Source organism: Typopeltis vanoorti, chromosome 1 (genome assembly GCF_054136105.1).
Source record: "Typopeltis vanoorti isolate ZY-2024b chromosome 1, IOZ_Tvanoo_1.0, whole genome shotgun sequence".
Classification (NCBI taxonomy): Eukaryota; Metazoa; Arthropoda; class Arachnida; order Uropygi; family Thelyphonidae; genus Typopeltis; species Typopeltis vanoorti.
The window spans coordinates 101,006,525-101,024,855 of NC_143549.1; the positions used below are offsets into that span (position 1 = coordinate 101,006,525).

The 18,331-nt window shown below is 35.1% G+C and overlaps 1 protein-coding gene across 7 annotated transcripts in view; it reads right to left on the reverse strand.

The window, feature by feature from the left end:
* Window positions 1–18,331, reverse strand: part of LOC150110256 (pyruvate dehydrogenase phosphatase regulatory subunit, mitochondrial) — a 366,839-nt gene that overhangs the window by 251,116 nt on the left and 97,392 nt on the right. For 6 of the 7 annotated variants that reach the window (XM_090398625.1, XM_090398618.1, XM_090398634.1 and 3 more), the window contains exon 8: window positions 14,575–14,689. In XM_090398625.1, coding sequence (XP_090254751.1) covers window positions 14,575–14,689 — 115 coding nt within the window. The remainder of the gene's footprint in view (window positions 1–14,574; window positions 14,690–18,331) is intronic. The other variant, XM_090398642.1, reaches the window with a different exon arrangement.

The following is an 18,331-nucleotide window of genomic DNA, read 5'->3' on the forward strand; positions in this document are numbered from 1 at the left end:
AATGAAGCAAGAGAAAGTATGTTGGAGTTTTGTGTTTAGAACAGTTGCTTATTGCAAACACTTGCTTCCAACAACAGAAAAGAAGATTGTACACATGACCTTCATCTAACAGAGAATACAGAAATCAGATAGATTATACCATTGCCAGCAGAAGGTGGAGAAGTGCTATCCAAGCAGCAAAACCACTACCTGGTGCAGACTGAGAGACAGATCATGAATTATTGCTAACTGAAGTTAAATTGAAATTAAGGGTTAAGAAGAAACAAAAGGACAGCATCAGATTTGATTTAGAACCTATAAATGAAGCATTTAAAGTGGAAGTTGGAAAGAAATTAAAAAGTCTGGAGAAGAAAGGAAGAGATTTAGAAGAACTGTGGGAAGAAACAAAATGTACAGTCATAGAAGCAGTAAAGAATACTCTTAATAAAGCAACAAGAAAGAAAGATGTATATTTCCAAATACATGTCCGAATGGTTGTCAGAAGAAGCTATTCAAATAGCAGAGGAAAGAAGAAAAATGAAACTTCAGAGAAATAAAAAAGGGTTAGACAGTTGGAAATTTGAGTGCAGATTTCCAAAGACAGGCTAGGAAAGATAAGGAAAACATCTAAACAAAAGGTGCAAGGATATTGAAGGAAGCAATATTACGGGTAGAACAAGAGATCTGTTTAGAAAAATAAATGATATTATAGGGAAGTTTATCCCTAGATTAGCAGTTGTAAAAAGTAATTCAGGTAAATGTCTGATGAAAGCAGTGAAAAAAAACATGTTAAGAATATGTAGAAGATTTGTACAAGAAATATCATAATATTAAAGGAGAATTTAAAAGGAGAGAATTTGTTGAGGAACCCATAATAATGAAAAATGAAGTGATATCAGCAATGGAACAGCTGCCAAAAGGAAAAGCTCCTGGAGCTGATGGTGTGTCAGTGGAATTATTGAGAGCAGCTGGGGATGAAGTAGTGAATATATTGACTGAAATTTGTCAACAGGTTTGGAAGAAAATATACTAGCCTAGGATTGGAAAACATTAGTATTCATCCCAATCCCCCAAAAAAATCAAATGCTAGAGATTGTGATAATTATAAAACTATCACTTTAATTTCACATGCAAGTAAAGTCATCCAACAAAGATTGGAGCCATATGTGAATAGAGAAATGCCACAAGAAAAGGCAGGCTTTAGGAAAGGTAGAGAACCAAATAGCAAACACAAGATATATTATGGAAAGAACAAGAGAATTTCAGAAGGAAGCATTCATTTGTTTTATTGATTATAAGAAAGATTTTGATTGTGTGGATCACCACAGACTGTGGTGATCCACACAATCAAAATGAAATGAGATCAATGGGAATACCTGAATATCTAATTCTCTTGATAATAGAGCTGTATGACAACCAAGAAACTTCAGTAAAAACAGTCTTTGGAGAAACAGACAGTGTTCGAGTGGAAAAGGGGGTGTGGCATTCTATAGTGTCGCCCTACCTTTTCAATATTTATAGTGAATATAATGTGAGAATGGCTGATTTAGACAAAGATCCAGCTGGAATTAAGATTGGTGGAAGAAAATAAATAATTTAAGATATGCAGATGATACAACCCTCATAGCAGAAACTAAGGAGTATCTGGAATGGTTGATTGTATTGATTAAGATGGAAAGTAACAAAGCTGTGCTTAATTTAAACATTAGCAAAACAAAAGTGATGGCTTCTAGCAATTTAAATGAATTTATAATTGAGGGAGATAAAATAGAAATTGTCGAAAGTTAGGTTTTACTGGGATCCAGAATCAGAAATGATGGTAAATGTGAAGATGAAATTAAAAGGACAGTCATGGGGGGAAAAAAAAGATATGTTAAACCTGACAAAAATTATGACAGATAGAAGTGTGAGTAAAGCCACAAAAGTTAGAATCGTCAAAGCAATGGTATTTCTGGTAGTGATGTATGGATGTGAAAGCTGGATTATTAAGAAGAAAGATAGAAAGCGAACTGATTCATTTCAATTATGGGTGTGGAGGAGACTATTAAGAATCTCATGGACTGCAAGGTTTTAGAGAATATAAAAACAGAATGCTCCTTGGAGATGATGATCGCTAAACAGAAATTGATGTACTTTGGACATATCGTGTGAGCTGATGAATCATTGGGAAAGGAGGTTATGTTGTGTAAGATTGGGGGAATAAGAAAAAAAAGGAAGAGGAAGACCACAAACGAGTTGGATGGACAACATGAAAGAACTTACCAACTTGAACTTACAATTACTGAAAGAAAAGAGAAGCCGAGTAGTATGAAGAGCCTTTGTTCACAAGGGCACCAAGAGTCGAAAATGACTGTATAGCACATAACAACAACAACAAGTAAAAAAGGCATGAAATGCATATGAAAATATATGGGAAGATAATGATTTTAACATTCCTAACATAATAAATAATGGTAATGAAGTAGAAAGTATAATACTAGATGAATTAACTGAAATTCTAAGATGAATGAAAAATTAAAAAAAAAAGTAAAGAACTAAATAAACACCTGGAAGTGATGGCATACAGGGTGGTCTGAAAAGTTCTCGGCCTAACAATAAAAAAACAAATTTATAATTTCAAATTATTTTTATTTTTCAACATAATTTCCCTTAAGACTAATACATTTATTCCAGTGATGCTCCAGTGCCATTATCGAATCCCTGTAGTGGTTCTCAGGAAGATCTGCAAAATACCTGTCTACAGCTGCAATCACCTCTTCATTTGAAGGAAACACTGACCAGCGAGGAAGAGTTTGTTTTGGAAAGAGATAAAAGTCAAAGGGAGCCAAATCTGGGGAATAGGATGGATATTCCAACAATTCATAGTGCAGATCCCTTAATTTTCCCATTTCCAAAACACCTTTGTGGGCAGGTGCACTGTCCTGATGAAAGATGATTTTTTCTTCTGCAAACTGGGTCTTTTCTCATGAATTTTTTTTTTCATCTAGTCTTCTGTTTAAAAGATAAGAATAATATTCCTTGGTTATTGTTTTACCCTCTTCAAGATAATTAATAAACAAAATGCCTTTAGCAGCCCAAAACACCAATGCCATGACCTTTCCTGCTGATGGAATCAACTTTATCTTCTTTGGGGCTGAACAACCAACTTCTGTCCACTGTTTTGACTGCCGTTTGGATTCTGGTGTGTAACGGTGAATCCAAGTCTCATCCATAGTAATAAATTGAGTTTTATTCTTGTTAAAACGCTCCAAGCATTGTTCAGAGATTTTTGTGCAAGTGCATTTTTGATCTGCTGTGAGCAAGCGCAGCACCCATCTTGCGCAAAGCTTTTTCATTTGCAATTCTTCATGCAAAATATATCCTACACATTCTTTTGAAATGCCTATAGTCTCAGCAACTTCATGCACTTTGACTCACCAGTCATCCAATACCATATCGTGCACTTGATCAATGATTTCTGGAGTTGTTACACTTTTTGGATGTCCTGCACGTGGATCATCTTCAAGGCTGGTATGAGCATGTTTAAACTCAGCAGCCCATTTCTTAATTGTCAAAAACGAAGGAGAAGAGTGCCTATAAACTTTTATGAACTTCGAATGAATTTCTTTTGGCATTAAACCTTTTACAAAGAATTTTATAATCACATGATACTCAATTTTATCCATTTCAAGGGATACAGACAACACTCTTGCTTCAGACAGCTGTATAAAACAAACTACTTGATAGAATGACTTGCAATTTCACATGGATCTTATGACAGATGTACCAACTTAGAAAAAAAAAAAATTGCTGATAGTGGTGCCATCTATGGTTGAGACCGAGAACTTTTCAGGCCACCCTTGTAAATATGGAATTACATATGAAATGATTCTAGTAGTAAGAAATGATTAAATGAAAAGATATGAAATGATTAAATATATTAAATAAAATCTGGAAATCAGACAAATGGAAGGAATCCATTACACTCCCTATTTTCAAAAAGAAAAGAGTGGGGGAATAAATCAAAATATTCAAATTATAGCAGAATAACTATGATGCTGAATACAAAATATATTATTATTATCATTAACACCAAACCTACAACAGCGGTTCTGTATGCAGATAACACTGCAACACTGGTCCAATCCTTAAGGCGGTGATTAGTAACCAAAAAGCTGCAGACTGCTATCTCAGAATTAGAGCAGTTGTTGCTCTAAGAGTGTTGCTGTCCTCTTCATAAGGAAATGGGCACACTCCAAAGGCGAGATGATCATGTTTGACATCCCCATGCCCTAGCAACCAGTTGCCAAATACTTAGGGATATAGCTAAGTATTTGGAAACAAAAGAAAACAAAGCAATAGAACTACTTGACTTGTTACTGAACTGACAGTTGGCTAGGCATGGAAATCAAGTTGCTCCTTTACAAAATGAGAATCAGACCTATTCTGACATATGGATCACCAGGCTGGGACACATGGCTGACTCGAATGTCAAAAAAATACAAATAATACAAAACAAGTGCACCTGCATGGCGATCAATGATTCATGGTTCATGAGAAATACACAGCTCCATTGACAAGCCAATATCTCAGATATTGCACCTTCCTATGCAAAACGCCCATAAACGTTTTTACAAATGCAGCCATCCACTCTAACCCATTAATCTGTCAAGCAGTAGACTACGATAAACACACCTTCAAGACACAAATGCTACAAACTGCACTGCTAATCAATCTACAATGGGTAAGCCAGGTGCACATTTTTTTTCTTTCAAAAACTGATAAAGGGATAAAGAACCAATGATCGAGTCCATCTTGCCAGAAGCATCAACCATTAACCGCTTTGGTACTGAGAAGGAGTTTTTGCTCTCTTAAGGTTTCTGTCTGGTATCTGAAGAGAACCAGCCATGAATTTTCATGCAGGGTGATTTTCACTGAAGCATGCACATCCATATAGATAAGACTTTCTATTTACATTTACTAACATATTGTTTAACTTTAATACTAACTATGCTAAACTACAGTAGTGTGAAGAGAGAGTGCTTGCATTGTGGGTCAACTAAACACATCAGTACAAATTGTGAAAACGAAAACTGTTTTAATTGCAACAGTGTGAGACATAACATCAGTCAGTGCACTATGCCCAGCAAAAAGTGTGAAATCATGCTGCATAAAGTAAACAACTATCCACACAAAACTGTCCCCAAAAGGCTTGGGGGGGGGGTACCAGAAAATTGGTATGAGCATGTATGTCATTACGGGATATTCACCTTTAAACAATCAATCAGTTAACAATCCTAGGTAAATTTCTCCCAAAACAGGGGAAAATAGCAGCAACAGAAAACTCAACAGCACCTACAGCATCTACTGAAGAGGCAAGCAATGACCTACTGCTCATACTTGAGAATAATGTTGACTTCCTGGATACAACTAAACTTCTAGTTTTCTCCTTATCTGACTCATCAGAGAATGAGATGGAGTTTGAAAGCTGTAGAATCAAAAGATGAGAAACACTGACAACGACAAAAAACAAGAAAAGAAATCAAAGAAAATAAGAAGAAACAGTCAGCACCTACTGACATAGGCAATCTCAATATTTCCACCATCTTGCTAAAATACGAGAATCAGAGGAAGAACAGCTGGTTCAGACAAGCCATGACCAGCAACATTTCCTACAACTAATTTTGGAGAAAGCAACTGATGACTGCGACCCAAAAAAAGATGGCAAGCAGAAGTTAACAGACTTGGCCAGCCAAAGCTAAAATTTAGTACACAGGGTGACTGGAAGGTCCTAACAAGGTTTGAATGGGATAGGTTGATGAGTGATAAAATCCAGAAGCTAACGATCCCTACCTTCTGCATGCATTTAGAGAGCACTGATACACAACTCTGTGTTATAAAACAGTTTATAATATATATATATATATATATATATATATATATATATATATATATATATATATATATATGTTATATATATATATTATGAACTGTTATATACATTATATATATATATATTAGGATAACCAAGTAATTTTATAAGCTTGGTTATTTATATATATATATATATATATATATATGAAAGAATGATCATTAACTCGGTTAACATGCATATTTTTTTAAAGAACTGAATGACTAGAACCGAGATTTAAGTAAAAAGGTTTTAATATATAAACATGACTAGTTTCAGCTTGTAAAAGCCTTCATCGGGTGACATAATAAAAGAAAGAAATAAGAAAAAACACTGAAGCTTAAATAAACTATGAACATCATAGAGAGTCTCTATACATAATTGACATTAAATCGTTGTGGTTGTATTTAAAGCTGTTCTTTCGTTAGTTGTATTATTGGGAAAGTGCGTGCTAGTAGCATCTCGTGAACACCAGTACATGATTACAGCTGAATGACAATCTGGAAGGTTGTAGCTCAAGTTATTATTTAGATAAACAGGATTGAAGATGATTTCTCTAGATTCCACGATTTTTCTCTCTAGTTCATCATTGCAATGGAAGATGTTAGTAGATTTTTCCCAGCAGACTTTGTGACTTTGGTTTTCATCATTAGGATTAGCCGAGAAAAGTATATGACTAGATAATGCACTGGCTCGCTGTCTCTTGTAAGTAATGTTCCTCATGTGTTCTTCCATATGCAATTCGACAGATTTGTCTGTCTGCCCAAAATAAGGAATATCACAATCACAGAATATTTTATATACACCAGGGTATTTGAGTTGATGATGATAAGGTTTTGGGTGGCTTATTAAGAAACGGATCTTTGGAAGTGGTGTGAACAAGGTTCTGATATTGTATTTTCTTAGAACTTCTGCTAATTTATATCTAAGGAATAGATATATTGCCTTTGAATCTATTTGTTTCTTCTGAGTGATGTCTAGGAGGATTAAGAAGGAATCTTTCAACAATTCTCTTGGAATATCCATTAACTTTGAAAGAAGTTAATGGATATTCCAAGATGGTTTATTTCTGTAAGAAGTTCATTTGGGACATCCAAAAGAGAATGGGCTCTATGTCCCAAGTTGGAAATTATTCCAAGCTTATGAGGAGGGAAGTGATGGGACTGACTATGTAGATATCTGTTGGTATATGTGGGCTTTCTATATATTGATATTTTAAGTTTACCAGAAGAGCGAGTCAGTTTGACATCAAGAAAAGGCAAGGAATTATCCGTTTCAAGCTCGGCAGTAAACTTAATACTTTGATGTTGGTATTGAGATGTTCGAGGAAAACTATAAGGGAATCATGTCCATGGCTCCAAATAATGAAGACATCATCTACATAGCGTTTCCAAACTTTAGGTTTAAAATAAAGGAAGAGATAGCCTTGGTTTCAAAATCCTCTAAGTAAATATTTGCGAGTACAGGGGATAAAGGATTACCCATAGCCAGTCCATGATTTTGCTTGTATATAGTATCTTGAAATTTGAAGCAACCGGACCTGATGCAATGTGTAAGCAAGGCTAACATTTTTTTGGATAACTTGTCCTTGAGTAATGTTAAGACTTCATCTGTTGGGACATTAGTGAACAGAGAAGTTATGTCCAAGATAGCAATGATTTCATCTTCATTAACTGTAATATCTTTGATGAATGTAACAAATTCTGTAGTGTTCTTGATAAAGGATGGTGACTTGCCTGAAAAACTTTTTAGATATTTGGCAAGATATTTTGAAAGGTTGTACGTCGGAGAATTGATACCTTCTACAATTGGACGTAGTGGGGTGTTCTCTTTATGGATTTTAGGAACACCATATATGCGAGGAATTAACGGATGGCAAGAGCATAGAGATAAGTGAACATTTTGGGATAATTCAGTTGTTGTTTTTAATAAGTTGTTTGTGTGATTTTGAAGTTCACGAGTTGGATCTCTCTCGAGTATTGAGTAGGTATCATTATGTAGTAATTCAAGCATTTTATTCTGGTAATCTTCAGAGTTGAGGATGACTGTTGCATTGTCTTTATCCGCAGGTAGGATAATTATGTCTCTGTTGTTTTTTAACCTTTTAATAGCTTTGCGTTCTGTTGAAGTAATGTTATCTGCAGGTGGTTTTGCGTTATTGATAATAAAGATTGATTCAATACATAGAAGTTTTGCATCTTGTGGCAGGAGAATAAGTAGATTTTTCAATTTTTGTAAGTAGTGTCTCTTTTGGTATAAATTTTGGGGAAGGAATAAAGTTTAGACCATTACTAAGGATGCTTTTTTCTACATCTGAAAGTATATAAGAAGATTTGTTGATAACTTTGTCAATATTGATGTGTGGTTTTGACAAGTTCCTATTATTTTGTACTCTTTTTAATGTTTCAAATTTATGTATAAGATTTACTTTATTATATTGTATTGTGGCTGCTTGAGATTCACAGTATGTATTAAAGGTATCCCAACTTTCATTATCTAGAGATTTTTCCAGTTTCTCCGCTATAGTTCTTTTTTTATTCAAAAGAAAAGCAAGAGTTCATTTAGTATCTGAGATTCTTTCAGACAGTAGGTCTAATTTACCTTTATGATAGAGTCTCCTCACATGTTCAGTTATATTTTCTTTAAAGCACATAAATTCAGGAAAGACAGCATGAAATTTGCAACGTTTCAAGAAGACCAACCTGTTGATGCTTAGTCCAATTCTCTTCAGTGTCCTGTTGAAGTTTCTTTTATTATTAATAATAGAAGCCTCGTCATGAAGAAGGTTATAGATGAAAGAAAGATCATTAACTCGGTTAACATACATATTTTTATAAAGAATTGAATGACTAGAACCGAGATTTAAGTAAAAAGGTTGTAATATATAAACACGACTAGTTTCAGCTTGTAACAGCCTTCATCAGGTGACATAATAAAAGAAAGAAAAAAGAAAAAACACTAAAACACTGAAGCTTAAATAAACTATGAACATCATAGAGAGTCTCCATACATAATTGACATTAAATCATTATGGTTGTATTTAAAGCTGTTCTTTCGTTAGTTGTATTATTGGGAAAGTGTGTGCCAGTAGCATCTCGTGAACACCAGTACATGATTACAGCTGAATGACAATCTGGGAGGTTGTAGCTCAAGTTATTATTTAGATGAACAGCATTGAAAATGATTTCTCTAGATTCCACGATTTTTCTCTCTAGTTCATCATTGCAATGGAAGATGTTAGTAGATTTTTTCCAGCAGATTTTGTGACTTTGGTTTTCATCATTAGGTTAACAACCTTTTGACACCTTAAATGTCTTAATCATATCTCCTCTTTTCTCCTATTTACAACACTTGGCAAACTGCATTCCCACAATCTGTCTTCATACCCAACATCCCAAAGATTAGTTACAGTCTCAGTCAGTTTTCTCTGGATCCTTTCCAATACACAGTATATCCTCATCACCATGAAAATCAAGAAAAAAAATCTCATCATCATCATTATCAATTTTCTGAGTTGTACTCCCAAGGGGTGTTCAGGTTACTATGAAGCACAACATGATTAAGTTTACATTATTATTACTCTCCTATCAACAATTTTCCTCCAAATCAATCTATTACTTGTGAGTACTCCAATATTATCGTATCTAACATTTCATGCTTCTAAGGCATTTCTGACCAAATCAATCCACCTAGACCTTGGTCATCCTCTGGGTCTGCTATCTTGGCATCAAACATCTGTTCTGTTAACCTTTCTTCATCCTTTCTATTTAAGTGGCCATACCACTTTAATTAGCTCTGCTGACACATTCTTGAATGCTAATAATGTCAAGTTCCTTTCTAATATCTTCATTTTTAATATGATTCTGCCACTGACTTATGAAGATGAAAGTATAAATGGCATTTGGATATGAACACACTCCCCATATATCTTCTCAAACTCAATTACTCATTTTATGTCCAAGGTGAGACCATTTCTATGCTGACAATTTCTACACACACGTGCACGCGCATTCACTAGTGCTTCAATGTCCCTTCTCCTTATGCCATGTCTCATTGCTTGAACTCTGCTCATTTCATTTCCATCTTTCACATCACTTTTCATACTTCTTCTGATTTCTTGTTTAAATGACTCATGACATTCCCTTCTAGTAACAGTTTCTCCAGCAGAATGACATCAAATGTAATTCCATCCTTCCCTAAAGTACATCTGATGTATTAACAAGCTGCACTTCTTTTTCCTCTCCTTGGAGACAACTCCAATCATCTTATGCTCTTTCAAGACAAAATCTAAGAACTATCCAAGACTGAATGGTTCCAATTCATGATCATCATACAAACTAAAATTCAAGTCCTGTGAAGGAGAAAGGTACCTGCAACAATGTCAGAAACTTGGTTGGCTATATAAAGAGCTAAGATGGTATATCAACAACAAGAAATCAGGCATGCCATACCCTGGTTTGATACAAAGCTTACTTGCCAACATAGATTTAGAGAAGAAGAAAACTTTAAAGGAAGGATGCAATTCAGGGAAGCAGATGTTCCTTCTGCAGTCTCTTACAAATGCAACTCTGGACTGCTAGACAGAGAGAGAGCTGCAGGGGGAACACAATAAGCAACACTCAGGGAATTCTGCAAGTTTTTACTGACCACTACAAGCAAACCTTCTCAGATGAGCAGGCGACGGTCATTTCAAGTATGCAGCACATACCAAGCTTGCTACCTGAAGTTCAGGTGATCCACAATAATCCTATAACAGTGGATAAAATCAAACTAGCAGTTAAGCAGTGCAGGCCAGGGAAACTTCCAGGGTCAGATGGCCTGGGAATAGAATTTTATAGAGCAACATGGAACACCATCTCACCATTACTAATCAGGCTCTTTAATAAATTCCTACAGACACAGGCATACCAGTAGGCTTCAACAAAAGTTACACAATATTCCTCCTCAAAAAAAAATGAGATGACAGAATCATAAGCAACTGTTGTCCTATTGCACTCGACAACATAAACTACCAGTTATTCATAAGAATAATTAGCAACCGAATGAAGGTCAATCTCTCAAGCATATTTATCAGCACAGTCCACGCGGTTAGCCTAGTGGCTTTGCACTTCGCAACCATATGCCTGGGGAAGGAGTGTCCTAGGTTCGATTCCTGTCGGAGACGTGAGGAGCTGAAGGATCTTCCTCAGCCATAGCCAAGTTAGCCGGTCTTGGGTGTGGGCAGTAGGGTTTTTTCCGCCAGTTTATCTGGTGTTTTTCATCCCGCAAGCAGGCAAACCGGCCCCCGTGAACATACAGGGATACAGCCAAGAATACCTTGAGGCATAGGAGTGACCATTCTATCCTCGTATTTCGGTTACGAAATCCAAGCATACTTGGAAGGTTGTGGGCCTTAAAGGCCTGTTAAAGCCATTGGGATAGATGGGATAGATATTTATCAACACACAAACCTATGGTATCCCAGGCAGGGAGATGGGATTCAACCCTTTCCTGCTACAAAATATTATACAACTTTCCAAGAATAAACAGTATCCCTTGGCAGTACTCAGCATAGACTTAGAAAAAAGTGTTTGACTAAGTCCAACATGAATTTCTCTTCTGCTTTTATATCTTGCAGGATTTGGAAAAAGCTTATGCTGGGCATTCAGAGGAATTTACACTGAAGCCAAAACCAGTTTGATAGTAAATGGCTACATATCAAATCCAATCCCACTTTGCAAAGGAGTGCATCAGAGATGTCCTTTGAGTCCACTACTTTTCTCCCCTTTATTAGCCATTTCTCAGAATCATTTCTGAGATGGGTCAACAATACCACCATGATAAGGAGAATACCTACCATCAACCCCTCAAGAGTGCAAAACTATTACCTATGCAGGTGATTTAATCTGTACCTTCAGAGATAATAGTTCTATCAGCACATTCTTTAACATCCTCCATCAGTTCAGAGAAAGTAGTGGTGAACTTGAGGCCAATCCTTACAAAACCAAATTATTAATCATCAGACAGTGGATAACTGTCAACGTACCACTTGGCTTAATCCCAAGGACAGATCCTATAAATATCCTAGGAATGCCATTCCTGGAAGCTCCAATACTGACAGCAGAAGACTTGACCAGGCAAGAGCAAAATCCTTCAGATGAATGGGATATTGGTCTCTCTTTTTCAGAAAGAGCCGTTTTCATCAAAACTGTGTTTGTCCCTGCACTACTATATTTTACCCATCTTACAGACATGAAAAACACAGAAGCTGATCTGTATAAACCCTTATTTCAGTTCTTTTGGAATTGCTGTGAGCAAGAGGTGAATTTTCAATATCTTCTTCTCACTCGCTCACAAGGTGGATTTGACTTCCCAGTGCTCAGATATTGCTTCTTTACTAATAGCATTAGAATCATTAAGAAAATTCTTATCTCCACTCATCTTAGCAACCATCTAGTCAAGTACTTCCTAGGATATTCTCTATCTCATTTCGGTATGAGTAACCACAAAGGAGCATGTGCAGAAATTATCCTCGAATACTATCAGACTACATGAGATGGCATGTAGTCTGATAGTTGAATACCATCAGACTACATGCCATCTCATTAGACAAATATCAGTCAAAGGAATAAATCTGTTATCTCGAAAAACAAACAATTGTACTCAAAAAAATCTTCCAATTTCATAATGACCTAGCATTGAACCTAAATATTGGTATATGAATTTTTTCAAGTAGCTTCTAAAAACTTTGCTGCTACTCTTCCAGGCAAGACTTATCCTAGAGGATAGCACACAGGAATTTTCCAGTGAAGTGGGAAAAATACAGTAAATTTCAGACAGATAGCTTAGGTTGCTCCATATATGGATAGCTTGAAACAATTAATCACTTCTTTTATTACTACTCTTTAATAAGATGTATCTGGTTTTCAATTAGTATGGGCCTGCATGTTCTCATATTGACAGTAGGAAGTCGTATTTCTGTGGTTTCCTTCACCAATCACTAGCAAAATCAAAATCATCAATCAAGAATTCAAGTACCATTTATGGAAAATCTGGGATGCACAAAACCCAGCAAGCAAGTTATACTCCATGATCAGTTTTCTGTGGCTCTATCTCAGTTTCTGCTTTAGAACAGTCCATTTTGGGGAATTCTCAGTTCATAAAGTATTGGTGCCACCAATACTATGAATGCTAAGAAATAACAGAACTCAAATTTGTCTGATGCTTCCATTTGTTTACCTTCAGTGATTTCACAACCACCAAGTACTCCAATGAATAACATAATGTGATGTCTTTAGAGTGGGGGAAGTCCTATGAAACTGTGGAAAGAGAAGGCTAACCTTGAGGGTGCTCCCACCCAGGTATGGACTTCACCCACCTCTTGCCTCGTTCATTTAGATTTTCAGGAGCAGCACTGCAGACCATGGCATTTCAGATATCAAGAGTTTGGAAGGAACCTATGGCTGATACTTTGTAACTAAGGTCTCAGTTTAGACCTATGATGTTCTTTTGAACAGAATAAATTGCCTGGTCGCCGAAAACAACCAAGTTCAAAACTGCTGTCGAGCCAGTGAAATCTATATCAAAATGCATTAATAAAAGGTGACGATATGGATACTTGGTCAGCTCTCGTGTTTTTTAAACAGTGCAAGTAAAGGCAACTCCAATGCTGCGGATCGTATTCTCATAATCTCTCTGGTGAAAATTTCAAAGTTTCTACATATATTTGGCTTTGAGATAATGTTCAATCTTTAGTATCTATTAATTCTATATAATTTACAATGCTGAAATGAAGATTATAGCTCTATCTTTGATAGATACTACTAAACTTTAAAGAAAAGGAAAAATAGAGGAAAATTCTTAAAAAAGTCATGTGAAACAAGATATGCCAGAAAGCATAATATTGCAAAAATAGAATGACAACAACGATGAAAAAATTAAGTAAATAATAAAAACATTAAAAAAATTGCACTCAAGTTTGGTTGGCTGCATGGTTACTCTCCAGCCAATAAGACTGTGGGTTCGAATTATGCTGTGGCATGGATGTATGTTATTGTCTTTGCATAGTATATGAATTTTACAGCCCAGTGTGAAGCCACTGCCATGCTCATTGAAGTCCTGAAAATGTTCCCTGTTTGGCTTCTAGAGCAGGGTTTCCAGACGAGTTAAAAATCAATAATAAATAAATAAATATATATATATATATATATATATATATATATACAAAAAAATTACAAAAATTAATAAAATATGCAAAATGAAAAGAGTTTCTCTATTTACTGATGTGTTCAAAACTACTAAAGTTTTCAAGAAATCAATGTATAAGAAATCTATATAGAAGCAGGCTGTTTTTTAACTTTTCTACACATCAGTGATTGGTCAATGCTAAAAAACTAAAGTGTTTTCAAGAAATCAATGAAGGAGAAAAACTACACAGAAAGGTTATTTCCCAAAATAGTGAAATTGTACTATGTTGGAATTGTAAACATAAATTTCACAATCTCACTTAAAAAAGATTACAACCTTTGGTGAAATATCATGTAAAAAGAATAACATAAATAAAATATACAATAAAATGCTATATAAAAAAGATAAAATGCTGATAAGTTTTTAAAATAAACAAGGTATGCAGGTATACCAGTAATAAAAACATAGGAGAAAAGAGCCTTTGTAAGAAATATACATGATATTTTTGTATTAGCATAAAAACATCACATTCTTCTCACCTGGCATCATGGGATCAATACCTTTGACTGGAAGAGTGTGCAAAAAGTGATGTTCACAGGCATATAGAGGTACTTTAACCTTAGGATGGCTCAACTGACCAATATGGCGAGACCACTAAAGTGACGAACAAAAATGAATATGTATAACCATCATTACAGACCAAAAAATATTAAAGTAACAACAACAAAAATCAAGAAATTTAACTCTTCTGAAAGAAATAAAATGGAATTTGAGAGAAAATGAGAATTAAGATTTATTTCTAAATTTCCATTATATAAAGTAGTAAATAAAATGAATAAAATGTTTATAATATTGAGCTGAATAAATTTAGAAACATGATTCACTGTTTAATCTACCTTACTAACTTTTCTGTTATACCATTTAATATGATGACTGAAGACACTGTTAACACTTTTGACAAAGAAGAGCATTTCTATAGTGCTAATTTAGTATTAATATAAAATTAATAAAATGTGCAATACAATGAAGCTATTAAAGCTACAGTATTTGTGATGCAAGTACAAGTATATTCTGTCTGATAAATGCATGTGTTCTCTCATGCACCTGTTTTGAGGAGAAATATAAATAAGTTTCTGTCAGGAAAAGTTGTGCAACCTTTCTGTCTGTCTCTGTATATATATATATAATACTGCTAAATCTTTCGTACTGAAAGACAATCTACACAAACTGTTTGTATATAAACAGTTTTATATACAAACAGTTATATATATAACTGTTTGTATATAAAAATCAACAGAGATCCAGAGGTATATATATAAAAATATATAATATTTTTATATTATATACCTCTGGATCTCTTTCCTGCTATCTTGGCATCAAGCGTCTGTTCTGCTAACCTTTCTTCATCCATATATATAGAGAGAGAGAGAGAGTCAGGAAAAGTTGTGCAACCTTTCTGTCTGTCTCTCTCTATACATATATAATACTGCTAAATCTTTAGTACTGAAAGACAATCTACACAAACTGTTTGTACTAAGACATTCCTCATTCTTCTTCTTCCTTATCACTTAAAACTGAAACTGTTCAATATAAATGTATCAAAATGTAGAGAAGCACACTGCAAATCCATATCTTGACAAATGCTGAATGCTTTCAGCAAATGCGTCTGTAAAAACAAATTTAGTCCCCATTCACTTAGCAGCATGCATATTATATAGATATATATTATTTTAGTCATTATATAGAATTTATGGAAACAAAAGCACACTTGTCAGAGCAATTATTTTATGTACAGTCAAGAAAATAACACTCTAGATTGCTAACACTTTAGTAAATGGGGACTAAAACAGAGACTAAGTGAATACCCACACTCACATCCTCCTTATACAGTTTCTAGTGATCTACCCCCTTTCCACTCATTCTATGAAAAAATCTTCCACATTAACTTGGTTAACAACCTTTTGCCAACTTAAATGTCTCAATTTGGCAAACTGCATTCCCGCAATCTGTCTTCATACCCAACATCCCAAAGATCAGTTACAGCCTCAGTCAGTTTTCTCTGGATCCTTTCCAATATACAGTATATCCTCATCACCATGAAAATCAAGAAAACAAATCTCATCATCATCATTATCAATTTCCTGAGTTGTACTCCCAAGGGGTGTTCAGGTTACTATGAAGCACAACATGATTAAGTTTAAATTATTATTACTCTCCTATCAACAATTTTCCTCCAAATCAATCTATTACTTGTAAGTACTCCAATATTATCATATCAAACATTTCGTGCTTCTAAGGCATTTCTGACCAAATCAATCCACTTAGATCCTGGTCTTCCTCTGGATCTCTTTCCTGCTATCTTGGCATCAAACATCTGTTCTGCTAACCTTTCTTCATCCATTCTATTTAAGTGGCCATACCACTTTGATTAGCTCTGCTGACACATTCTTGAATGCTAATAATGTCAAGTTCCTTTCTAATATCTTCATTTTTAATATGATTCTGCCACTGACGCTATCGGTTCATGCCTATAATGTTTCTTAGAACCTCATACTCCACATTCCAAAGACCAGTGACTACTTTTGTAAATCTTATCTGGACCTTCTCTATCCTTATTACCATGAAAACTCAGTGACCAAATCTGTGCACAATAATCCATATGAAGCATGACCAAGGCTTATATAGTGGAACTAGAACCTCATAGTGTACCCACTCTCCAAAGAACAGGCTGCGGGTTCAAATCCTGCTGTGGGTATGGATGTCTTTGATTGTCTTTAGGTGGGAGATGAGTGTCTTGCCCAGTGTGACACCACCAATCACTGAAAGGAGAACTCAAATGGCTTGAAAAAGTTCCATGTTTGTCTCTAGAGCAGGGTTTGTGGACTATGTGAAAAATACAATATATATATATATATATATATATATATATATATAATTGATAAAAACAGACAAAAAAATAAATAAATTACCCAAGTCCATCCAAGGTACAAAATGTATCATAGGTTTGCAAATAACTTTCATAGCAGCTGGGAGTAACATAAAATCTGCATGTTAAAGTTCTCAGTATCATTGCCATAATCTGATGTGATGACTTCAAAACTTTAGCATAAGGATTTATTATGAAGATGACAGAATAAATGGCATTTGGATATGAACACACTCCCCATATATCTTCTCAAACTCAACTACTCATTTTATGTCCAAGGTGAGACTATTTCTATGCTGACAATCTCTACACACACACACACACACACACACACACACACACACACACACACACACACACACACACACACACACACACACACACACACATTCACTTGTGCTTCAATGTCCCTTCTCCTTATGTCATGCCTCAGTGCCTGAACTCTGCTCATTTCATTTCCATCTTTCACATCACTTTTCATACTTCTGATTTCTTGTTTAAATGACTCATTACATTCCCTTCTAGTAACAGTCTCTCCAGCAGAATGACATCAAATCGATTTAAATGTAATTCCTTCCTTCCTTCCCTAAAGTACACCTGATGTATTAACAAGCTGCACTCCTTTTTCCTCACACAGCTCTGCCAACATTCAATTCATGATTCCTGTTTGCTGTCTCAAAACTGTTATTGTTATACTTCATCAAAACACTGAACAACCTTTCCTGCCATGCTGTTATCTTTTACTCTCCTCAATATGAAGAAATGTATAAGCAACATGAAAGATTTTAATTATTGCAGTATAAACTGGAATAAAGAGATAGCATTTTGAGAATAAAGAAAATGAATTTCTAGAGTTCTTGAGACACAACTATCTCAGGCAGTATTTAAAGAAGGGCATGCAAGGATAAAGAGTTTTAGATTTGATCATTTCATCAGAAGATGTAATTGTGAGAGGGGTTTTACACTTCCTTCCATTTGGTGAGAGTGATCATAAAGTAATCACATGGGTTGTGGCTAGACATATGAAAGCTTCTGTGAGGAAAGGATATATGTGAAACTAAAAGGCTGATAATTAGATAGAACAAACTTAAAAGAGAAGTTGGAGCTATAGCATGGATGTATAGAGCTATATGTATTCTGCTTCAGAATACATTCACAATGTGTGAATGTATTCTGAAGGTCAAAAGGCTGAATGAGTGGGAATAAGGCACTCTGGAGGCAGCACAAGATGAATAATTGTAATAGCAAGAATAGTATAAAGAGTAGGCCAGGGGAGTGACTCAGTTAGTAAGAACAATAATAGTAAAAGGAGAGTGACTCGGTAAGGTTAACAAAAGTGCAGTATAAGCAGACATTAGCAAATCAGACAA